The sequence below is a fragment of the Podarcis cretensis genome (genome assembly GCF_951804945.1).
Source record: "Podarcis cretensis genome assembly, chromosome: 10".
Classification (NCBI taxonomy): domain Eukaryota; kingdom Metazoa; phylum Chordata; class Lepidosauria; order Squamata; family Lacertidae; genus Podarcis; species Podarcis cretensis.
The window spans coordinates 30,597,421-30,622,976 of record NC_137179.1 but is presented as its reverse complement, the minus strand read 5'-3'; the positions used below and the strand labels follow the sequence as shown (position 1 = coordinate 30,622,976).

The 25,556-nt window shown below is 44.2% G+C and overlaps 1 protein-coding gene across 1 annotated transcript; it reads left to right on the top strand.

Annotated features, from left to right (window-relative positions):
• On the top strand, positions 1-24,481 carry CBX7 (chromobox 7). The gene is made up of 6 exons (XM_079994606.1): positions 1-419; positions 2,713-2,756; positions 8,246-8,311; positions 9,233-9,299; positions 9,966-10,302; positions 13,906-24,481. Exons 1-6 carry the CDS (start codon positions 351-353, stop codon positions 14,061-14,063), a joined length of 741 nt encoding a protein of 246 aa, XP_079850732.1. The 5' UTR covers positions 1-350; the 3' UTR covers positions 14,064-24,481.
• Positions 24,482-25,556: the final 1,075 nt, after the last annotated feature.

The window sequence follows — 25,556 nt, the reverse complement described above, 5'->3', positions numbered from 1 at the left end:
GCTCTCCTTCCGTGCGCTCGGTGCCTCGCTGACAGCCCGGCGCTCGCGAGAAAAGGAGGGCGGGGGCGCTGCTCTCCCTAGCGCGCGCGCCTGGGAAAATGTTGCGCAGGTTCTAAAATGGAACGTTAGAGGCGGCGTGCCGGAGCGCGCGAGGGGTGTGCGTGCGTCTCTATCTATCTCTCTCCCTCCCTCTCCCCCCCCCGCCCCGCCGCGCGTGTGAGTGTGGAGTAAGTAAGCGCGAGAGCTGCAGCAACAGCAGCAGCAGCAAAATCAGGAGCCCGCGCCACGCAGCGCTGAATCCGCGAGCAGCCGCCTTCGCTTCCTCCTCCTCCTCGCCGTCTTCTCCCTGTATGGAGCTTTCCGCTATCGGGGAGCAGGTGTTTGCGGTGGAAAGCATCAGGAAGAAGCGCATAAGGAAGGTAGGTTCTGCTGGCGTCTTCCCCACTCCTGTTCTCTCCCCCCCACCCCCGCCGCCCTACTACTCCGGCTGCAAACAGCGGTCAAATAGGTAGGAGGGAGGCACGCGGGCCCCGCTTTGATTTCTATTTCTAAGCCTCATCTAGGTGACTGACTCCTAGGCAGGGGTCAAAGCGGCTCCTCCTCGCCTAGGAGAAGCCTCTCGGAGTGGCGGTGCTGTAAGTAACAGCTCGGCATCGTATGCTTCCCACCCCCACGCCCCACATCTCATACGCATGCCACGGTGCGAGTAAGGGGGGCGTGGCGGCGGAGCGTCTCGTTATCCCGCCGCCAGGGGGCGGCAGTGAAGCCCTTGTCACTCTCCCTCCCCTGAAGGCATGGGCATGGGTTGGCTGTCATGCTCCAGGCCAGGTTGTGTTGGCATGAATGGTTTCCACTGCTTGGGACCCTTGCTGGAGGATGAACACAGGGGGCATGATGCCGCCCAGTGTTGTTCTGCCTGTTTCTACTGGGAAGTAAATGCCATTGACTTCAACGAGGCTTACTCCCAGGTCAGCGTCAAGTGTGCGTTTAGATTGCACACCCTTAGGCTCACTTTGGAACCTTACTTGCCCCCATAGCAAAGTGGAGGTGTTGCAGTAGGAGGAGTTCTCCTGGAGGAGAAACACCCAACATGCCCGTTAGAGTTAGCGGGTGTCCCATTCTCAAAGCCCCTACTCCTCAGTTTGAACCATTTCCTCCACTCCCCTCATTTCCACTCTTGTGGGAAAGAGGAACGGATTGGGTCTCCTGGAAGCCCTGCCAGCTTTAAATATATGGCGGTTGGCACCAAGGGCATGATTGAAACTTGAGATGGGCGCTGGAAGATCTGAGTGTTATTGCATGGACTTGATGGTGTTCTTGTCAGAGCTTTGCCTTGTTGTTTAGGCCATTCATGTCAAGTGAGCAATTCACTGTATGCTTTATCTGCCTTTTGGGGGTCTCTGTGCTATCAATTTCTTAGGGGCCGCCAGCTCATTGTTTTGCAATGGAAAATATGACTACCAGCCATCTCTGTATGAAGGGCTTGCTCAACAACCTGGACATTGAGAGACTGTGAACATCTTGACATTTGGGTGACTTGGGGTGCAGTCCTAGCATTACTTACTTGGGAGTAAGCCCCATTAAATTCAGAAGGACTTACTTCTGAGCAGACACAGTTAAGATTGCGCTGTTATCCCTAGATGTATAATTTCACACCCAGAGGGTTAGGAACCTTCCCTTGACTTTTGCAAGTTAAGGCAACCCATTCTGGAAATGGAAATAGCATTATACTTAAAATTTATGATAATCATAGGTGGTGGGTTCCCCCCCCCCTCCCCATTTTTTGTCCTTCTGGTCTTATGCATCTTCACAGTCCTTCCTAGAGGGGGTGAGTTATGCACTTTGGAAACAACTGTCACAGGGCCAAAAAGAACCGTATCACATCATACTAGCTCAGAGCACCTATAATCTCTGAACGCTGCTGATTGTTCGGTATTTATTCCCCCTGCCTTCCTTATCCATCCATGTATGGTAGGAAAGGAAACCATCACTTTAGGGTTGGCTTGCTGATCATGCAGTAGAGGAACAAAACCTTCTGTATTAAATTGACAGGTAGGCTGGCATCCTTTATTGTGGGTCAATGAAGATGTGTAAACAGGGTGGAGTGGGAAATGATACCTCCCCTAGCAGCTACCTGAATAGGTCTGCCTGAGACATTGAGAACCATTCCTATAGCCCAGCCACATGCTCCATTTCCATTCATTTTTATAAGATTATAGACCATCTAGAAGATGACATGTGATCCATCATATTACAGAATGCTCTAAGTAGAGAGCTTACGTGCCAAGAGCGAGGTGTTTCGTAGGAGAGGGAATGAGAAGAGCAAGGCAGACAGTTATCGAGCAAGCAATGCAGCAGGACCCTTCAGAATGTCTTTAAAAAGGATATTTTTCTTTCCACTTCTTAAGCATTCCTTCTTAATTGCGTGTATATGCTTTGATTCGTCTTTCTATTGGGTCTCTGTATATGCTTTCTAGCTGATCGTTCTGGAAGAAGACCCTCTTGAAAAAGGCCATTGCTTAGGTCTGCATGGCAAACCTACCTAGGGGTGTAGCTCAGTGAGGAGATGCTTAAATTTCCAGTGTGAGGAATTGGACAAGTTGAAATTTGTGAAGGGGTTTATTATGGTTCGCATCCTGCCAACCCAATTTACTTTACTTTTTTCAGTTACTGATTTTGTTTTTTCTTTTGTCTCTCCTTTCCCTCCCATAGGGTAAAGTGGAATATCTTGTGAAATGGAAAGGATGGCCCCCCAAGTAAGTGCTGGGGTATATTTGTAAAGCTGCATTTGTGTTAATTATCTGTCCTCTGTGTTTTGTTTCTTGTTGACCCCACTTACAAAAGGAACACCATTCTTTCCTTACTTCCCTTCCTGGCCCTATTTAACCAAGAGTTCTAATTTCTTAAACATTTTCTTCAAATACGTATCCTTGGAGTGGTGATGGAAACAGTTAGTTCATTAGCAGGTGGCTCCTTTTCCTCTGGAACCCTAAAGATACCTTAAACTTAAGTCTTCTAAAACAAAGAAACCACAGGAGTAGTCCCAAGGAAATAGTTGCTCTTCAAGTCTTTTTAGAGAGCACGGGATGCAGATCTAAGGAAGGAAGAAGTACGTTGTGTTTGCTTCAACTCCAGTAGAGTAACGGCAGAACAGTAAACAGGGGTCCACAAATGTTGGCTTAGCACCAAGCCATTATTTGTGGTCGGTAGCACTGTCCCCTTCTCTGCAGCATTCTCTGGTGCGTACAGAGGACTCGGGAGAGGGGCACAGTCACCTCTCATACGGGGGCAATATGAAGAAGAGAAGGAGCGCTGCTTTTTCACCTGATCGAAAACTGCAGTGAAAATAAGGCTCCTCATCATAGCTGCAAAATACTGCAATATACCTTTACAGTGCTGCTGTCCAGAGCAGGCTGGGTGCATTTGCCCCTGAGTGGGTTTGTGGATACCTGTCAATAAACTTCCAGTGAGGTATTAACATACATTTGGCTGCATAATGCTGCATAATGCTCCCCTCACCCCTCCTTTTGCACGAGGCAGTACCTGCCACTATCGCTTAAACAGCTGCAAGTTTGATGCCTGGTGTTTATTGCTAGTTAATGCCTCCCCAGAGGAAATTGCATTGCAATAGGGAGGCATCTGCTTTCTTCTACCCATGTGGGATTATAGTGCGGGCAGAGTAGTATCTTGCATATTTTAATGCAGGGGTATGTGGGAACCGAAGCCCTCCAATATGTTGTTGGGACTCCAGCTCTCCCAGCATGGCCAGTGATGGTGGAAGTTGTAGTTCAGCAGCACCCAGAGGGTCACAGCCCTACCCCCACCCTGTTTTAATGAAATAACTGAGAAGGGGCTAAGTGCCTGTTCATGTCAGATGCAATCCAGCAGTTGCAATTTAATAACTTGCAGGAATATAGCCACTCTGCAAAAACAGAGCAGAGGGTATCCACCTTCCTGCTCGCTCTGAGCTCTCTGTGTAGCCACAGCAAAAAATAAAATAAAATAAATTCCTTTTTGGACCAGGAAGAGAGCTGTGTCCTGACCATACGTTCTGTCTTCCATATTAACAATGTGTGCTGCTGCTGACAACATGGTGTTGTCAAGCTCATTAGCTAAACACTTCCCCCAAGATGGCTTCAAATTAGAGTTTGGCTTGATTTATTCATTAGTCACATCATATTTAAGGAGAGAGAGGAGTGTACTATTGCTGTTTCCTAATCCATGGTGATTTTCCACTATTTTTCAGTGGCACTCTTTAAGTTTCACACAGCAGTCTTCCACTGCTCTGTCTCCCCCCACCCTCAAGCTCCATAGTGAAACAAACGCTAAAATAAGGATATGATGAGCTCATAGCTTTTCCTAGGACTGAAAAAATAAGGGCTTCTTAGATCCACTAATAAATGAACAAACCATTCTGAAGATTGACCGATAATTTATTTTAAGAACATGAAGGTCAGAGCTGTGCTTAAAATACAGCTACAAATATTTTATGTTCATTTTCTTGATTGCCACAGAATATGTTGTAAACAACGAGCAATGTACAGCACCCCCCCATCTCTGCATCCGTTCATCCTAACACATTCCTGTTCATCTTTTCTCAACTTTTGATACCTACATAATATCTCTGTGTGTCTGCGTTCCATCTTACTCCATAACCCTTCCCGGTTTTGTGCCAGTTCTTTCATTGTGGCTTGAAGAAAGCAGGCAAATGGTTATGCTTCAAACTCTTTGGCCTCCCCAGTCTTTTCCCTGCTTGTACTCTCTTCCTTTCCTCCTGATTTTCTGGATGCCTTTTCCAAACAATTTTTTAATAATAAAAAAAATGGCCTGCATGCCCCACCCATAGGAGCTCAGAGCCAGGGATTTGAAGGGTTATGGCTCTGAGTCAGCTGCAAGCTTGTTTACAACTTGGGTTTGAAGGGGGGGAGGGAGGAGGGAGGCAATCATGTGACTTGTATTTTCCAGAATGCGTGGTCTGCAGTTCTGCTGCAGTCTGGCCTGCCTCTCTCTCTCTCTCTCTCTCTCTCTCTCTCTCTCTCTCTCTCTCTCTCTCTCTTTTTGTGTGTGTGTGTGTGTGTGTGTGTGTGTGTCTACGTGTGCCGAGCTGCAATGTTTTTCTCTACTGTATGCAGTGTTTTCTCACTGCAGTCAAGCAAGAAGCTAAACTGCAGAGGAATGGGCAACACCCATAGGACATTTTTTAAAAGATCTAATACATTCCCTATCCGTTACTCTTCTTCTCTCTCCCCAACCCCAAACGCTTGCCAGCTCTGCTGCCTTCTGTAAGGAATCCTTAGCCTCTCTTTCCCTCGCAGCTTAAAACAAATGGCGAAAATTCTGTGCAGCAAGGAGGTAGAAAGCAAGCACAACATTTGCTCAGCTCGCGTTTTTATTTTTCTCGTTTGGTAACTTTTTTTGGTCGTACCTCAGGCTGGAAGGAAGATGGCAGGGGCAGAGGAAGAGCTCTTACTGGGAGGTAGAGCTTGGCTAATGATGAGGACTGAATAAGAATTAATGAAAACGAAGCTGGCAATGTAAGCTATTTATAACCTTGCCCTTCCCCTGAGAGCTGGATGTGAGAGACATCTTCTGAAGTAAATGTATTGACTTATTTAACATCACACCTCATTCCCTAAAGCCTCAGGGCAGGTAAAAAAAAAAAGGGGGGGGAAGCCTGCTGCAAGGCAGGCATGTGGGAGTCAGCTGCTGGGTTTTTTCCATTTCACATTGCAGGAGAAATCAAGGTTGAGCAATTTATTTATTTAAAAAAATATTTATACCCTGCCTTTCAGCTTGGCAAGAAAAAGCTATGATAACTTGGAGAGATGGGAATTTGCCTAAGGGTGCCCAGAAAGTCAATTCCTGAGTTAGGATTAAAGCTGAGATTCTCTCAGGTCCTGATCCTACACTGCCTCTGAGGTTCATCTTCTAATCCTTCCTCTTTGACAGGTCACCAGAATGGAAGGTTTTTTGCATTTATTTATTTACTGCTGCAGAAAGATAATCTCATTATTATTATTTTAGAAAAGTAAACGTGGAGAAAACCTACATTATCTTTTGCTGCAATCCCACTGACCTGGTTTGTGCATCAGTGCACACCATAAACTGTGGCTTGTTCCACATTTGCCTGCTGTGCTCTAACCTGCTTGTCCTGGAGAGAAATGAGCCACGATCCATGTCTTAGCGCCAGGTTTGAACAAGGGATCATGCTTTGTTTCTCCCCAGTACAAGCAGGGAGGAGCAGCTGTGTGCAGCTGGCTTGTGAGAAATGATTTATGGCTTACCTTGACGTGTAGGTGCCGCAGCTGTGTCTCTATGGGTGGGATTCAGCTAAATTCTACTCAAGTAGACCCAACTGAAATGAATGGACATGTCCAAGTTAAGTCCATTAATTTCCATAGGTCTACTTTCCGAGTCAAACTTAATTGACTGCTACCCTGTCTGTGTATATTATATATACAGTTTTTCTTTAAAGCATAAACCCTGTTTGCAGAATGTTTTTCATACCAAAAGAAATATCAATAGCTGCCATTTCATCATACATCTCTGCATAGACTTTTTTCCTTTCCACATTGCAGTCATAAAACTGCTACTGGTTTACAAGATAATATGGGGTGACTAAGTTACCAAAGCTATCTCGAATTATTTGCTATAAGCACTTTAGCAGCTATTAACACATTCCCCACCTTTTCCCTCTCTTATATATTTTTTAAACACATTTTGTGTATCATTTAGAAGAAATTATACCTGTGGCATAAACAGCAGCTCTTCTCTAACTGTTTTCAAAATAACTTTTACTACTGAAGATTTTACACCTCCCTAATGTGTTAAAAACTTAACCTTGATGCCATCAACATCTGCAACATCCTCTCCTCTTGCAACCACACTGGCCTGCTTCTGCACATCACAGTGAGCCATAAACATCTGTTAGCATTGCTGTACTATATAAATATATATATATATATATATATATAGAGAGAGAGAGAGAGAGCAATTGCATAATTCTGTGATTGCATCCAGGCTAGATTACAGTAATGTACTGTACATGGAGCTGCTATGTTTGGAAGCATCCACTGGCCCAGAATACATTGCTAAGAAGTTGATGATGGTGAGTCACTTGAAGCACACTGTAGTGTCTTCATAGAACCTGTAACGTCTTATAGTTTGAGCACAATTCAACAGGCTAGCTTTGATTTATTTTTTTAATTGCCGTAAAAGCAATATGGGTTAGGGTATCTTAAGGATGGCCTTCTCCCACATATGTCTACCTGGGCATTTAAATCATCTTCAGAGGACCATTCTATGTATGTATCCACCACAGGAAATGTGGTCACAGCAGTGGCGTAGCGTGGGGGGTGCAGGGGGGGCCGGCCACACCGGGCGCAACATCTGGGGTTAGGGCAAATCCACGGGTTAGGGGGCGCAAATTACTTGCCTTGCCCCGGGTGCTGACAACCCACGCTACGCCACTGGGTCACAGTGTTTGTTTTTTTTCCTTTCATTCATTCTCTCTCTTTCCCCTGCCATCTTCCTGCCTGCCTGAAGCCTGTGATGATGCTTTTCTGGAGGATCTCCCCCCCCCCCCCCCCCCCGATTTCCTGGTTGGAATTTGTTCCTCTTCCCTGCTGGGTGGCTTTGTATTGTATTTTGTGTTGGTTTTTAAGTTTTATGCCACCTTCTGGAGCCGTAGTTGATTGACAGGAAGGGTAAAAATACTTCTAAAGTACCATGTGTTCAGAGATCAGTTTCTGAATTCTTTTTTTTTTTTTAAAAAAAAAAGCTTTAATGAATCATACTTCACAGCTCTAAAGTCATTAACGACGCAGGCAAGAAACACTGTAGCGTCTCCAAATCTAGTAGCCTAGTAAGATCCTGCCATTGAAAGAATAAGCTGGTGAAATGCACAGGGTTCTGCATAGGAGACGTTTTGTGGGAATCCGGTTTTCTGTTGGCTGCAACAGGCAGATTTAAGACTGAGAACAGAGAGTTTATGATCCCCTTTTTTCAAAGAAGGATGGTCACTTATTTGATCCATTCCATGTACCAGGGTACGGTATAAATTTTATTTCAAGAATTTATTGGCAGAACCCTTGGGTGGGAAATTCAAATACTTTATTTTTCAGCTGTTGAGTAGATTGTAGTCTCCAGTTGATAAGGGGGAAAGTCTAGAACTTTGACAGTGCTAGCGACACCCTACTTGACCAGAAACCATTTGATGGTTTTCTCTTGACATTTTTCCTTTTAGATACAGCACATGGGAGCCAGAGGATCACATTCTTGACCCTCGCCTGGTGATGGCTTATGAAGAGAAGTAAGAATATTTCCTTTTTATTTTGGGGAGAGGTTAAAACAAGAGGCTTTGCATCAAAGAGATCTAGCATGGTCAGGTTGGCTCGAGAGTTTCTCTCTTCCCCTATCAAGGCAAGGAGAGCTAATAATCAAGCTCTTTATTCTAATCTAAAGAGCAGGCACCCAGCTGAACTGAGGCTTCTGTACTATGGCTCAATTACCTGAGAGCACCCCAGTGTGAAGAGTTCCCAGAATATGCTGCAGCCTCTTCACCTGCCCAATAAGACAAATGACAATATTCCTAGCTGCCTGGATTGCACGTTACTAGGAAAATAAATATGTGCCACAAACCCATGTATGCCAGCAGCAGCCATGTGTCTTCCCATAATGTGTAGTTTGGGTCTAAAATATCAGTATCTTACTTAGCCCAATGGGAATTACCATTGGTTGCATTAGCACATAACACTAAGCGGAAAATCCTGACTTGCTAAAGCAGGATATGCACAAGCTATGTCATTTCTGCCATTCACTCCCACCCTTTCAACCGACAACAAAACAAGGCAGTTAACCAGAGCTTCCCATTGTGTGTGAACCACAAAACTATGCTTAATGGTGAAACCAGCTTTAGACTGTGATATCCATCACGTAGGGTTTTGTGTATTCTTGTGTGCTTGCATGCACCGAACTGTCGATCCCAGTTGCTGCTTGTATAGCAGGTAGGTATCGACTCTGTTAAGCATTGCTAAATTAGGTTGTGGGGGGAAAGAACAGCTCCAACTACCAACCAAGCCAAATGAAAGTCTCTCTCTTCTCCACTACAATTTGTATTTGCACAAGCAACAGCTCTGTGATATGCCTTAAATAACCTGGATCAACAAGCGGCCTTGTTGGTGCTCTTGCTGTGTTAACAAATGGAATTGCTAGGTATCTTCTGTCTCCTCAGGGAAGAGAAAGATCGCGCCTCAGGTTACAGGAAGAGAGGCCCCAAACCAAAACGTCTCTTGCTGCAGGTAAGGGCCTAAGTTTGTTGAATGACACCGTCCGTTCTTAAGCCGCAGCATTGCTGTACAGACTCAGCTATCCACTACATGCATATATATATATATTAAGTACTTCTACATTTATTTTGAAAATATATGTCCTGCTTGTCCCTCCACAAAGGAGTTGCTCAAAGCGGCTGACAGAAGAAAAGAAGAAGCAAACATAACAAGAAAAAACACAAAGTTCATCCCCAACCACCAAGGCCAAAACAATCAGTGCAATTAATGTCAAATCATGGTTCTGAACACAGCTCACCGGCTCTAAATCTTGAAACTATGATTAAAACAAAACACTTCCTTAAAATCTAAGAATCACTGCGTACACATTTTCAGGGAAAGTTACCCTACAGATCTCTAGTTTGGCTTAATCTTTCCCATCAGAAAGATGCATTGCACACTATCGTGTGTTCAAAGCAATGCTTAATGTGTTCTGCTCCTGTTGATCATTCTCCATTACAGTTTTTTTGCTTCTGTGTAAATAATTATTATTAATATGTTTGTGTGTGTGTGTACACACATATCATAAGGTGAAGAGCATATTGAGCTAGTTCTTCAAGGATGTTATGGCTCTATGGCTACAGGTGTTCATAGAAATATAGGGGCAGAATTGTGATTATTTTTTTTCTCCGTTTGCAGAGGCTGTATAGCATGGACCTGCGAAGCGCACACAAAGGGAAAGAGAAACTCTGCTTTTCTCTGTCACGGCGGTTTGGGGGAGGAGGAAACAGCCTAGCCAAGGGAGGGCAGACCGAGCTGCCCGAGAAGAGTGGAGCGACTGTCTTGCCCTTCCCACTTCGGAAGCAGAGCAAGAACCAGAAGTACCTGCGCCTTTCAAGGAAGAAGTTCACCCGCATGGCGAGCCTGGAGAATCGGAACCGTCGGCGGGAGTTCTTCCTGAAGGAGCCAGTGGCGTTGGAGGAGAGGCAGACCCCCAGCGACTGGGATGAGGCCACGCAACCTGCCAGCAAAAAGGGTAAGCGCTGGCAAACACCCCCAGCTACGTAGAGCCCATCTCATCTCACTTGCTTGGGCATCCAGGTTCCTCTCTTAACTGTTGCACACCGTGCGTGCCATTTGGGGCTAACCCTTTGTTTGCCAACTACCCCTGCAGGTTGACCTGAAGGGGGAAATCTCAGATCTAGCTTGTTCGCAGCTAAGTCCTACTTGGAGCAGACCCATTGAAACCAATGGGCTTAAGTTAGTCAAGTCCATTGATTTCAGCTGCATGTGGCTTAGATGGAGATAACCCTGAGTGTTTGGTTAGTAGACACTCTGAATCTGATCACCACTTGACACTGGAGCTCATTTCCATGCCGTTCATTCACTAGTCCGGGCAGACCAGCAGGGTCTGTGCAGGCAGCGCTGCCGCTCTCCTGCCAAAACCGCAATGGTAGATTGAAGTCCCCCCAATAGGAAGCGTTTAATGTCATCCTTCGGGCTTGGTGTTCTGCACGGCTTCTTAATGACAGCTGGCCTGTGAATGCGCTTCTTGTCTAGGTTCTTACTGTGGGTGACCATCACAGAAGAAGAAGAAGCCATATTGGTAGAGAAGTTTCTCCCCACCTCCCTGTGGTCTCTTGGGTGTATATCTATGCTACATATTTAAAGTGGTTTAAGAGTTATTTCCTGAAAACCTTGGGAATTGTAGCTCAGGGGAGGGCTACTAGGTATCTCAAAGGATATCTAACAGAGATCAATCTGTACTGTGGGTAGCTAATTTTTTGTGGTGGACTTGTAGCAAACCCTTCAAGAACCATGTGCTGAAGTCGCCTCAGGGCTAAAAAATCACAGTGGTGCCTTGGTTCTCAAATTTAATCCGTTCCAGGAGACCGTTCGAAAACCAAGACGCGGCTTCCAATTGGCTGCAGGAGCTTCCTGCAGTCAAGCGGAAGCCGTGTCAGATGTTCGCAAACTGGAACACTTCCGGGTTTGTGGCGTTTGGGAGACAAAACGTACGAGTACCAAAGTGTTCAAGAACCAAGGTACAACTGTATTTGGAAGGAGCCAGGTCTGGTCTTTGGGCTGGTGGTCCTTCCTTCCCTGGTTTACACACCCTCAGCTGAACCATATCAATTGGGCTTCACGAAGGAAAGCCTAGATTGGTATAAAATGCATATAAACTTCCTGGTGTGTATATAGGAAGTCTCTTTTTTTAGTAGAGGAACACTTTTGTGTTGGAGAACTTTTATAGTGATCTTCACACACATGCATTGCTTGGAGGGCTAAGTGGTGCTGTTGAAACCCAGTGTGCCATCCTCACCAGGAGGTTTGTATGGACTCCATTCTTTGAGGGGGGGGGGGAGAAATGTTCCTGTGGAAAACTGGATCATGTGCCAAGAAAGCTGCATTCTACAACTTGCATATATGCAAATAAAGCAAACTTGCTTCATTAAAAATAACTTATTTTACATCTTCTAGTCAGGGAGCTTTGCCCATCCAAGAAGGACTTTAAAGTCAAGTGCATGTAAATTGTAGCTTCTAAAATTTCAACAGGCATCGTCTGTAGATGGTAAAGCCTACCTTTGCAACCTTTAGGCCTAGAAAACTTACTTTTAAAAAAAACCTGTTTAAAAGTGAACACGTAGGGAGCTTGGGATACTAATTATGTGTGAGTTTGGTATGGAAGTTTGTTCCTATATGTTTAGTTCTAGATAGTCTCTCATACTTTTGCTATTTTATTTGACGTCTGTTATTATACTTTGTTATGTTTCATCATAAATAAATATGGAGGGAGGGAGTACTTGGGGTGTGAGGCAGGGCTAGAGAAGGAGTGTGGCCTGGGGGGAGTTTCAAGGGCTGCATTTGGCCCCCTCGGCCTGCGGTTCCCCACAGTGACAGGTGGGGAAAGCAGAAGATAATCCCTGGAGGTAGAAATGCTGCCAAGCTCATGGTTACAGTTCAGAAAATACCCTTCTGTAATTGTTACTTGACCCCTGCATTTAGATTTTTATATGGTTTTCTGTAGGATTTTGTGTATGATGGTTGTAAACCGCTCTTTTTTTAAAAAATGAATAGTGGTATATGAATAGCCTAATAAATAAAACAGGCATCTGACAGGAGTGTCCATCTGTGTTGATATTTGCACTTTCTGCACAGTTGGTTTGGAAAGAGCAAAGTGGGGCTTAGATTATTTGCAGCTGCAAGCCAAGGTGTTGACTAGTTCTTCTCAAGTCCCAATAACACAATATGGCTGCTGCATTTTGTTGGGTACTTTGGAGCCTTCCATTGTAGCTTTCATTGTGAAGCCCCTTGAGGTGTAGCTGACAAATTCTACTAGAGAAATGTAAACCTTATTTTTTTTATTCTCCCTTCAACGTGAGCACACATGTGGAATCCCGGGTAGTGTCGGGGAGAAATGGAGCCTTTCTCAGGTGAGAGTAGACACACCTCAGATATCCGAGAGAGATGCCAGGAATACCCAGTTAAAGGGCCCACTTTCCATTCCCAGGTGGGACAGGAGGGTGCAGAACAGGTAAATAAGAGAAGATGGAGGCCTCCCTCCCTCCCCTCTCCATGTATCTCTTTTGGCATGGGGGTGGGATTATTGCTGCTGCTTTTTAATGTATAAGGTCCCAAATGAGAAGTCTAGGAAGCGGGCCCCTCATTCTCAGCTGTTGCTGAGGCCATATGGGTAAATAAATGTGTTTTGAAACTCCTATGAAGGAGATGAAATGTATATTCCCACTTGACACTAAAAGGAAACTCATTTTGAGGGATTTGGAAAGCACAGCATCTCCTTTTAACTTCTCTGTGGCGAATTCTCCTTTTTCATATAACAAGCATCTGGAAAATATCTCCTTGGTTTGTTGCACAGCATAAACCCAATAGCAAACTATATCCCTTTTAAGTGAGAGGATTTGCTTAGTGCAGAGGTTTTCAACCTTTTTGGGTCCACGACTCCCTTGACCAACTACCTCCTTTCTGCAGCACCCCTGTGGGGCTCAGGAGCCCAGTTATGTCACCCCTTGCCTGCAGAGCTGGCAAGCTCCCACCCTTTCTCGAACACCCTCCCTTGTGGAGTGTTCCCTCAGCCTCCTCTCCTTGGGAGTCCTGCAGGCAGCCGCCCCTGTTCTCTGAGCTGCCATAAAGAGAGGTGCCTCCTCACACTGCCCCACAGGGGCCTGGGAAGCACCCCCTGGCCAGCCCCAGAGGCACCATTCACATGGGGAGCTTGTAGCCAGAGCTGCTGCCACAAACATCTGTGCAAGCTTTTGGGAGGCAGAGACACGAGGGCATCAGAGGAAGGGAGGGAAGGGAAGAGGGACCATTGTTGCCTGCGGCAGCCCTGACCATCATTCAAGGGTGCCATGGCAGACTGGTTGAAAACCACTGGCTTAGTGAATAAGCAGGTGGGGGCAGGTCTCAATCCTATAGCCTGTAAAGTGGGTTTGAGGTGGTTTGCATAGGCCACATATTTATTGGTCTGTGACTGTGTGTTTGCTCCGCCCCCCCCCCATTTGCGTCAGTTCGTAGTTGGCCAGCCTGTTTCATAAGGACAAGATTGTTGATTCCTATTGGTCTCCCACTTCCCCCTCCCTCTCACCTGCTGTTCTCTTTCCTCCTTCCTCTTCCACAGTGAGCTCAGAGGCAGCAGAAGGCAATCTTTCCTGGAGCCCCGCCCTGCCGCCAAATGAAGTGACAGTGACGGACATCACAGCAAACTCCATTACCGTGACTTTCAGAGAAGCACAAATGGCAGAGGGCTTCTTCCGAGACAGGAGCATCCCATTCTGAATCTGCATTTTTCTATTATTATTATTATTTCATCGTTTTTCTTTTCTTCATGCTTGGAAGATTTCTGTTTCCTTTTCGTTTTGTTTTTCATTTGTGTGTGTGTGTGTGTGTGTGTGTGTTTTCCTGCCCCCCGCCGTACTCCCAATCAGATTTTTCTAGGGGTGGGTGGATTTAATTATATTATTTAACAAGCAAAATCCGGAAATTTTCCTTCACAAATGTTTACAGAGGATTTTGGTTTTATTTTGACTGTTGATCTCACTGGCTCTCTCTTTCCCTTGCTCCCCTTTCAAATAAGCAAAAAAAGAAAAAAAAAGAAAATAAGAAAAAAAAGAAGGCAACGTGGGGTGCCTGTACATTTTTTTCTCTCCTCATTTGTTATAAAGACACAGAGAGAGTATATAGATATTATGTGTTGTTGCTTTGTCCATTTGGGAAGTGGAAGCTCTTTTCACTGGCAAAGACATTTATTCACAATGCATTCTGGAAAAATGTCCGTTCCCTATATCAATTATAGCATATCTGCAATCGAAGGAAGGACCCGGTGAATGTTCAGAAAAGAGGAAGATGCTAAATACAAATTTCCCTGTACTCTTCCATGTTTCAGAATTGATTTTACTTCATCACTTCCCAGAGGTGTCTGTGAGAAGCAGTGGTCCTTTGGGTGGCTGAGTTCCCACGTTTGATGCTTCCTCCCTTTTCTGTACTGTACAAGATGTGGCCTCCACAGTGCTTCCACACATGCTATACATTTGGGAGACTTCCTGTACTCTGGCTTGCTTTGTTGTGTCACTCCAGGGAACATCTTCATTGACTTCTCTCTGTGCACAGCCAAATTACATTTGGTTTTAAGTAGGGGGTAAAGTGAATCCTACCAGGTCTGACACCCACTGAGAGCATGCTCTGGAACAGCCTCCCCCAACATGGTGCCCTCCAAATGTTTTCGGCTGCAACTGTTGTTTGCCTTGCACAGCTTGACCAGTGGCCAGGTATCATGGGAGTCATTGTCTGAAACATCTGGAGAGGACAAGGTATGGGGAGGCTGCTCTGCAATGTGCTTCATCCAGTGGTTCTCTGGCAGATGTGCAGGGATTCTTGGCAAACAGTTGGACCTAGGAAGCTTGAATCCTCCCAGAGCAAAGTATGATTGTGTCCTGTGTGGAGGATCCACAGGACTGATGATGGGTCATGGCGAGGAGGGGTTGGATGTGCATCAGCACGCATGCAGTGTCAGTGAAACTTCGGAACCCCAGTTGGAACAAACATAACCACATGAGAAGCAGATATTTGTTCCACTGGCAGGCTGATGGAATAATGAGATGTGCAAGAACTAAGCCATTACGGCTATCCGGTAATGAACTGTAGCTTTACAAGCCCGTCTTTTGTCGTTCTTGGATGCATACAGATGGAGTTGCCCGGTAATTTCAATTCCGCTTATATAAATAGCTGGAAGACTTTTAGTTAATTTTAAACAACTGCTTCAGCCTGCCCCACTTGGACATTTCTTCTCGTTATCAGTTGTGGTGGTGATGAAGGCATTCCCAACTTCCAGGAGGTAGTTGGGAATCTCTCTGGTTTTGTGTTTAAATATCTGCCAGGCTCAGGATACTAGAGAAACTCTGTATAAAATTCTATCCATGTTCAGGCTTTGCTGTGGCCTTCCATTATCTGCCCATTGTCATGAAACTGGCTTCATATATCTCTTGAGGCATGGGGCTTTGGGTGGGTAAAAGTGGAGGTTATGATAGAGTGAGAACTTCCTTGTGAAGTCAGAAGAACTGTAGCTGTTGCCTTGTTGAATTGGTAGTGTAGCAGATATGGACACTGGCCAATATTGTCCTGTCTGATCAAAGTATGGGGTCAGAAATATTGGCGTGAAAGGGAATGGGGTTGAAATATGCTTATGAGACTTATAAAATTCTTCCACTTCAGTTTTGCCCTTGATGTTATCTCTCTTGTTCAACACTGGAGCCTCTGATACTTGTGTGTGGTTTTCTTGACAAATAAGTGTGTGTGTGAACATCTTAGCCTTTGCCAGGGAGAATCTGCTTGCACTTCTATAGAGCCTTGTCTTGCACTTCAATGCCTTGAAATTTGTGCTGGACTTCTTTGTGACTTTTTTATATATATAAGGAACGGTGGTATCTATGAACTGTATAGCTTTAGAATATTTTCTTGTGCTTGTGTGCTCCTTTAAGTTTACTTAAGCAAAAGGGAAAGTTCCACAAAATTTATCTTCCTTTAGAGTGTGAGGGTGGCAAGCTAGAAGGCAAGGCTGCAATCCTAGCCATAGGTACTTCAGTTTATATCCCACTGAAATGAATGGGACGGACATCTGCATATACGACTTGTTTAGGAATTAGGAGGTGAAAGAGAAACTGATGGAGCAATAGAATGTTGCTGTGCACCTTCTGGTTATCTTATTTACTGACCTCATCGTCTAGCTTACAAAGAACATTTCTTCCCCTAGGTGTGTGTGAAATTATATTAGTCTCTAGAGATTGTGAAAGCTGAATTTAACGCCCTGTGGAGTTTCTAGTCCCAGATACCTGCAATAAATCTTTCACTACAGACCCGAAACCAGTTTTTGGAGGAACACTTCAGTTCTGTGCAAGAGCGTCACCCCCCATCCTTGATAATATTGTCTGTTTTTAAAAGTAGTGCAAGTGCTATGGATTTTCTCTGTTCCAGAGCTGTTAAAAGGAGAAAGGTCATTGTTGGGTCTGAAGGTATAAATCATGCTATCTCAAACTATTCATGCTAACAAAGAAGGGGGCTGGCTTCTTGGACATGGTCCCTCAGTTTATTCTGGCCTCGTCTTTGTCTTTCCATCAGGCTGCAGAATACCAGGACATCTGGGTTATCTGGATGCCTGGCTATAAATATTCCACTTTCCAGACAATGTTGGTGATGCAAGAGCTTGACTCGGTGCTGATTTCTTTTTAATGTGAGGCCTGGACAGAATGTGAGGGCTGGACAGGCTCTTCCCAGAAACTAGAAGCAGATAAAAATGGCATTATTATTTTTTTACTATTGTGTATGCATAGGTTGAGATAACTCCCCCAAATTTGATTTCTTTAGTTAGGTTCTAGTCTAATCCACCAAAAGGCTAGAGCTATAGATCTCCTCATGTTTCATGGGAGCTTTGGCTACTTCAAGTGTTTTGAGGATAACATTGTTATTTCCACTGCTGAAATTTAAGTTTTTGCGCCCATTGCTGTCTCTTGCGGGGGCCTGGTGGGTCTATATTACATTAATGGACCATTTTGTAGAAATGAAGAAATGGCCTCATTTTTAAAAAAAACATCAGGTACTTATTGCACTGAGACATATCAGCAGATCATATTGCAGGATCTGAATGCATGGGTTCGGTTGGCAACCAGTACCAACTTATTCACCATCCTCTGAAGCCATGACTCTTACCAGTGGCTTGATCTGCAGAAATTAGCAGGCAATAATGCCCTGAAAGGCTTCTCTGTGCCATAAAATCCTTCCCATTTAAATTCCTGCAGATCAAACAGCAGAGCTTCAGGAGTCAGTTGAAAACTTGGCAACCCAAGGTCAACTCCATGTATAGTTTCTGATCCATAAAGGGCTGGGCTACAATACTTGCATAACAATATTGGGTCTCTCTCTCTCTATCTCTCTCTCTATCTCTCTCTCATCCCCCCCCCCCCATTTTTCGTAACATCCAGTTTTCACATCGTTTTTACTGCTTCAATTTGACTCTCTGACTTCCTTCCGCCCCTCCATGGGTTTCTCCTGTGATACAAATTGACTGCACATTGTACTTATAAACCAATACTTAACTAAATCTAAATCTAAAACAATTAAATCTAAATCTAAAACAATATTGGGTTTCTAAGCACTATGAAGTCTTGGCCCCATTTTTTCCACAGAGTTTAGGAAGCTCACTGCAGCTGTGACTTGCTCTGCTTTAACCTGCTGTGCAAAAGGAAAGCCACATCTTCCTAGGTGTTTCCCCATCTCACTAAACAGCAGAAAGCAAGCATTGTTATGTGACTTCCATTTCTGTTGGCACTTTTGTTTCTTCCTTTAAGGCCATGCGGACACTCCAAATATATGTTGGCTCACTTCCCTCAGAGAATCCTGGGAATTAATAAGGGTACTGAAAATTCTTTAGCCATTGTCAGGGTTTTCTGTGGAAGGGATAGAGAATGGCTGACAAAATGTCTGCACGGCATTGCAGGTGTGTCCTCAGTCTCTTCCCAGGCCTGTATCCAAAACGTTATTTCCTTCCCTGCCACCACTTTAATAATAAGAAAAAGGTTTCTATAGGGGTTTGTATAGGAGTCAGCCCTAGCAGTCAGTGAAAAAGAAACTGCTTCTGTCTCAAGTGTGTGTGTTTTGTAACTTCGAAAAAAAATGGTCACTGACATCTGTCCTTGCATGAAACCATTTCTAGCCATGTTGGGTGCACCAGAAGAGAGTGATCATCTTCGCTGTTGATAAGGAACTTCTACAGCTGTTAGAGGCTGAGTTTAAGAGGATCAAACTCAGTTGGAAAAAGGCACTTCACCTCTCCTTAGATATCAGTGGCATGATTTGCCTTTTTCAAAGCTCATGCTGTGGTCCAAGGCCACATGTGAAAATAAGGCTTATCAAAATGTATGTGTAACATCCCTCCCAGTAAATGTGAAGGGCTGGGCTGTCGGCCTCAGAAAGGATGCTTGCCTCCCCTCCCTCTTCGATGGTTTGAACTGTGTTGTCTTGTGGCTGGCTCTGTGATACAAGTCTGTGTCCTCTCAAACAGTGTTGCTTTTGCTAGTGAAAAGATGTTTTGTGCAGGGTTTTCTCCCTCTCCCTTTTCAAACCTGGTCAGGGAGACACTGAAATTGGAGTCTCTCTCTAATTACCAGGAGCAAAAAGTCTTGATTCTGGTGCGATAACACAATTCCAAAGCAGTGTGTAGCTTGAGTTCTTATCTGGCAATTGTGTGCGAATGCTGAAGAAGCGGAGAAGGCAGCATTGTCCCCCTGACCCACCTTAGTGGCTTTGTAAACCTTAGGGAATAAAAATGAACAAAACCTGTTCCTTAGCCAAACAAATTGAATATCACAAGGGGAAATGGGCCCATCCACTACAATCCTGTACATGTGAGCATGTGCATCTTAAATTGAGCATTTGCATGTCTCCAGTAGGTGGTTATAATATTCAGTTGAAATTGGATGGTCCCAATAGTTATAATCCACTGGTTATAAGTTATATGTGACTGTTCTGAGTTGCCCCTGAGGATATGCCATGTGTAAAAAGAGCCCAGAAATGTGCTCTTTAAAGCAATATTTTCTATGTGGGTTGCACTTTATGTAACCTTATTGCCCCATTAGATTTTTTTTCCCCATGTGCCCAGTGACTTGCCATTAGGCTTTGTGCCTTCTCTTCTCTTCCCTCCCCCTTCCAGACAGGGTTCCTGTGCCTTTTTGTATGACAGCTGTGTGATAGGCAGAAATTCAGCAGGTGCAGATTTCTGCATTTCATGCTGGGAAAAGTTGTGTCTGTTGCATCTCTGTGTGCCACACAGCAGTTACACAAAGGAGGCTTGCAAGGGTGGTGGCAGCTGGCAACCCTTGGTATCGCCAGCCCTAGATGTGTTACCTTGCAGGAGGTTTTCATGGGTGTTGCTGTAATTATCTTTCATTCCTTGCAAAAATGCCTTACTGTGTGCAGTGGGGTTCATGGTTGCCATGGCTCTGCAGTCTCTCCCCCCCTCCTTTTTCTCTCTGTTAAAACTGTGGCAGGGTATTAGTTGTTAAAACAAACCATACGCTGTACACCTTGCCAAAATACGTTGCAGTAATTTGTACATCGTTTCAGTTCAAAGATCTAGACGAGGAAATAGACGTTTGACTTAATGAGTGGAAGAGTTTGCTAGTCACCTTCAGTTTATTTTTAAAGAAGCTTCGCAGCAGCATCTGGTGACTTCTGAAAGAAGTAAGACTGTTCATCCATAGCAGGAATGGGGAATCTGTCGCCATCCAGATGTTAGACTCCAGTTCCCATCATCTCCAGCTAGCATGGCCAGTAGTCAGGAAAGATGGGGATTGTAGCCCAACATCTGGAGGGTCAGCATCCCTGGTCTGTAGCAACTAACTTTTATGGCACTTTAGAGAATTAACATACATGGCGGAAGCAAGTTCCAAGCTTTGTATCAGGTTTGTACATAGGTACGTGAGCTGAGTTTCCAGGGTGCTGACCTTGGTACCAATAGTATTAGTACTATTGTCTCCCTTTTTAACTACAGACAAGTTACATCTGTAGTGTTCTTGATTTAGCTGGCAATAGAATGATAGATAGGGATGTGGTGATGTTACAAACAATTACTGTTATTGTATGTGTGTTTATGATTGGCAAGTATGCATGGCATAAAAATTGACCAATTCAAAAATTCTGATCACATGAAGAGTGCCCTTGGGTCATTCCAAGGAACTGTCCATTGGCAGTATTTTTTCTTAATCTCTGAAACAGTTATACAGTTGTTTTCTTTTCCATTTCTAGTAACGTCCTTGCTGCACTGTTGAGGTTGGACTGTATCACTTCAGTAATGTGCAGCATTTGTAACGTTACAAATAGGAAACCCCTTCCTGGCAAAAACAACCCATTTTATATAAAGTGATGCCAAAGTGATGAGTCTAAACCAAACTTCCTTTAAATAAATTCATTGCATTTTATGCAGTTTTCCCCAACCTGGGTGTCCTCCAGAAGTTCTAGGATACAACTCTTTCCATACCTGGCCACTGACCAGGTGAGGTAGATGACAGTTGCAGCCCCAAACATCTGGAGGTCATCAGGTTGGGGAAGGCTAGTTATTATGAATGGGTGATGTCCTACTAAGTCACATCCAGAATAGACCTGCTGAAGTCAGTGGACTTAAGGGGCTCAAGTCAACTAATATAATGGGTCTTCACACAGTATGATGAATGCTATCAGCCGGTGTTTACATAACTCTCCTTATGCCCCTTGCATTGCCATGAACTTGTTACCCTTTTTTTGGTGTGTGGACAATGGTTCCTATGAGAAGAGAGCTGTAGAAAGGGGGCCATATTTTCAATTAATGTAACTACTGTGTATAAATGCTATATGTGCATAGTATGCTCTGATGCCCTACATTAGAGAGAGCTCGGGATCTTGTAATGTTCCATGTTGGTGTGTGAGTATTAATCCAGAAAAGCATTTGGCTTGAAGCTATACTAGGGAACAGGTAATGGCAGATGTGGGTAGATGTAGAGAAAAGATGAAACACAGTAGACAGAGGAATGTGTTTCTTATCTAAAAATGAAATGCATCGTAAGTTGGAGAACTATGTGCACTGTCGTTTGATGTTCTCCAGTGGCATGTTTTCTTGATGGTACTTCACTTGTACAAAAGATAATCTCCCCACCCCCACCCCCGTGAAACCATATTATATAGGTTATAAAGAGTTGATTTCATAAGCGGTTATATAGTGAAGTTGATGCTCCTTCAGGTATTGGTGCATCTTCAGCCAAAATTGATGATAGAGCAAAGAAGTAAGGAAACTGTATGCAGTTTCATAAGACAGTTTATGCTGCTGGTTTCGTAAGACTGTATAAAGTAGGGATGGTGAACCTGCTATAGCCATTCTTGCAGTGTAGCAATCCATTAAGAAGTGGAAGGAGATGTGAGCATGTGAAGAAATGGTGAGATGTGGATCAGGTTTTCCTTTCTAATGATAAGAGACTTTCTTGGAAGAGGCAGCCGTTGTCTCTTCCTCTTGATATTGAACACTGTAAATTTTGCACATATAGAAGAGCATAGTAAACATGTTCTGAACAAAAAATTACCACAAAGCAAGCAAAGCCCAGAAGTGAAAGCTGGGTTTTGATGAGTCCTAAGAAGTGGGGAAAGGTGTGTTTTCAAATCCATGTTGGGTGTTAGCTTGCCTGCTTGGTGAGAATGGGGTACTGTCCTCTTCTGAAGCTTATAAACCAACAGAATTGATGGGAGAAAAGGAGGTGAAACAAGATCTTTGAGGAAGAGGAGAATGTTGTGCTGGTACCGAAGTTCATATGATGAATCAAAAATATTGATCTATCCCTTTTAGGGGGGGAAATACAGATCTTACTGCTGCCAAAACACCCCTCAACACTTATCTCAACACTGTCACAGTATGAATAGTCCTGTGACAAAGTGTACCAGGAATTAAGGTAGAGGGGGAAACCAGTAACGGTTGGGTTCCAGACCAACCCCACAGTCAGAGAGGTTGCACTTGCCTGTAATGCAGATTGTTTAGGTTTCCTGTGTATTGACTGGCAACCAGCTAGCAGATTGCCTGAAGCGCACAGGAAAGGGCACCGGAGTTGCAGTCCCTATGCACTTAACTGGGAGTGAACCCTATTGAACAGAGCGTGACTTCCTTCTGGAGAAACATGCATAGGATTCCACTGTAAATGCTTATTTCTCTGGTGCTTTCTAATGGCATCTGGCAAGATAACAGGTGTAGTCACGTTAGGCCACAAAGCTGCTCTTAAACTTCCTCTTCACGACTTGCAGTTAGCCTTTCACGCTTTGGCTGACTCTTACCGTAGGCTCCTCATTCCGAGCAAGGAGGGCATAATACTTCCCCCTTTAGGATTCCATACAGCTCTATGAAAAACTAGCTACACTTTCCAGGCATCAGCAATAAAATTGCCTCCAGTATCAATCCCTCTGGCCTAGGGCAAGTCAGTCAAATGCAGCATTGTGGATCTCTTCCATTTATAAGTATGTGTATATAATGTATTTTTAATGCATCTCTTCAGACTCCCGTCCCCTTGATAAATTGCACTTTAACAGCTTTTTAGGGTTGTGGGGCTAGGTCAGGCTCTAGGGTGGGATGTAAGCAATGCAGCAGCTTTTTCTTCCTGACTGTTGTATTAAATGGTGACCCATTTTGTAAAGGGGGGGGGGGTTAAGGAAATACCATGAAGTAGAAAGCTTACAGGAAATCAAAAGGGGGCATTATAATTGGCTAATGAGGTTAGGAGGCTTGTTTCAGTGCCAAGTACCTATCTCTGAAGGAGTCCATATATCAGCCTTTGCCAACCCGGTGCCCTCCTGATGTTTAGGACTACAACTTCTAGACTAGTTTCTGTTATCTTTTGGTAGCCTTAGGTTAGACTACTGCAATGTTTTATATTTGGGGCTGCCTTTGAAGAGAGTTTGGAAACTGTAGCTGGCTGATCAGGGCAAGAGGGCCTGAGCGCATAACACCAATCCTGGCATAACTGCACTGGCTACCAATTAATTTCTGGGCTTAATTCAAAGTGATAGCTTGAATCTACAAAGCCTTATGTGGCTCAGGACCCCAATACCTCAAGGAACACCTCTCCCTATGTCAACCCTCTGTGCAATGCACACCTGACGCCATTATCTGTTTTTAGGTGCCAGGCGAAAACACCTTATTTACCTAGGTTTTTGGTTCATAATTGGAAGTGTAACTAGCTATTGGTGCTCATCCATTTAAGTGAGGCGAGTAGGATTTGTTCCTTTTATCAATATCTTCTTGGATGAGCACTTTAGGCCTTCTTGCTGCTTTTATATTTGGTTTTAATATTTATAACGCAAGTCGTTTTGAGGCACAAAAGTATGCTTTGAGGTAAAAAGTGGTAAACATATTGTCCATAACAACTGCCCTCAGCAGTTGGCTACTATAACTGTGCTGGCTGGGGCTGATGGGAGTTGTAGTCCAAAACATCTGGAGGACACCAGGTTACTGAGGGCTGCCATATCCTGTTGAGGGGGGTGGGGTGTCTGAGCTATGTTCTTCCTCGTTTGCACTGTTTGGTCTCTCAGTCTGAGTTAGTTGCTTGATTCTGTATTGTTTTCTTTGGAGCTAGAAAGGAGCAAAGTAGTTATGAACGGGTGGGAAAAGAGAAACCGACCTGAGGTGTTGCTTTTTAAAAAAAGTTTGAATTTCTGTGTGTGTATTTGCGTGTGCGCTCAGTGGTTTTCTTTCCCTTCTCCTTTTTGGCCTGAAATCCAATTTGGTGTTTTCTTGACGTGACGCCCAAGTTAAACCTTTGCACACAAAAGCTTCCTTTGCACAGAATGAGCTTCTCAGTTCTTTGTTTTTGTTATGTTTTTGTACAGACTAACTGAATGTATTGGGGGAGGGAGGGGCTGAGGGAACAAAATTCCAAACGAAATTTAAGAGATACAGACATATATCAAAGTTTTAATGCCTTTTTGTGCGTGAGTGAGTGTTTGATGCAAACAGAGATTGTAATACAAATGAGAGGGCCAGAGCGAGTTTTAATTGACTCAACGTGCAGCTTTATTTTTGTACTGACGATGGTTAAGAGACTGTACAGCATCTATTTATTTAGATGATTTATGTGGTAAATGTTGCAAACAAGATTATTAAAATAAAATAAAATAAATGAGAACTGACATTTAACTAACATCTTGTTTCTGTGTCTTCATTCAACTCTTATTGTCTGAAGTTGTTCTTTGCTAGGCCCTCTTTCTGGAAGCATTTGTGGTATATGTGTGGGTGTGTATATATAAAAATAGCCCATTCCACTCTTTTTACTATATTGAGAATAGCACACAGCCAGAGTGACTAGACCAGGGTTGAGAAACTTTTGACCTCTGGGTGTGCAGAGAACCAACAGCTTCTCAGGCTCTCTTATGTAGCATTTGGAATTTCACTTTCTCTTTTACTTATTTTTATTCACTTTATAAAACTTGTTTATGTTGCTTTTATTATTAAAGAATCCTAAAGAGGGGTACAATACCGATAAAACACTATAAAACCACACAGTCTATCAGGAAACAGTAAAACAGGCCAGAGCGCATACCCAGTTAAATAGTAGCTTGCAAAGTGAAACAACACCGACTCAACCCCAAGTTGAATAAGTTGTCTGGGCATCAAAGCTGTATCGAGGCTGGGAGAGTTCCACAATTGGGGTGCCTGTATTCAGAACACCCTCAGGTTGCTGCATATTGAATCCCCTGGCAATTGCAGCACCTTCAAGACTGTGTCCCCACTATGCCTTACTGCCCTGATCCAAGAGTGCTTTTCATAGCTCTAAATGGAGCCTTGGAGCTGAGGCTCCAATACTTTGGCCACCTCATGAGAAGAGAAGACTCCCTGGAAAAGACCCTGATGTTGGGAAAGGTGGAGGGCAGAAGGAGAAGGGGATGACAGAGGACAGATGGTTGGACAGTGTTCTCGAAGCTACCAACATGAGTTTGACCAAACTGCAGGAGGCAGTGGAAGACAGGAGTGCCTGGCGTGCTCTGGTCCATGGGGTCATGAAGAGTCGGACACGACTAAATGACTAAACAACAACAATAACAACAACAAATGGGGCCTTGAACTGTAGTGGTTGCTTCTTGCTTGCTTGAGTGGAGAGGTGAAAAACTGCTGGATTCTACATGGCTGGAATACAGTCTGCTGACATGGAGTTGTGTTAGTTACTGCCTAGACTCCTTTGGGAAGAAGGGTGGGATATGAATTTAATAAATAAAAAT

Excerpts from the sequence above, each read along its gene's own strand:
- CBX7 (XM_079994606.1), top strand. The coding sequence starts at position 351 with ATGGAGCTTTCCGCTATCGGGGAGCAGGTGTTTGCGGTGGAAAGCATC. Across the intron at positions 8,312-9,232 it reads GTGATGGCTTATGAAGAGAA|GGAAGAGAAAGATCGCGCCT; the intron begins GTAAGAATATTT and ends CTGTCTCCTCAG. Across the intron at positions 9,300-9,965 it reads CAAAACGTCTCTTGCTGCAG|AGGCTGTATAGCATGGACCT; the intron begins GTAAGGGCCTAA and ends CTCCGTTTGCAG.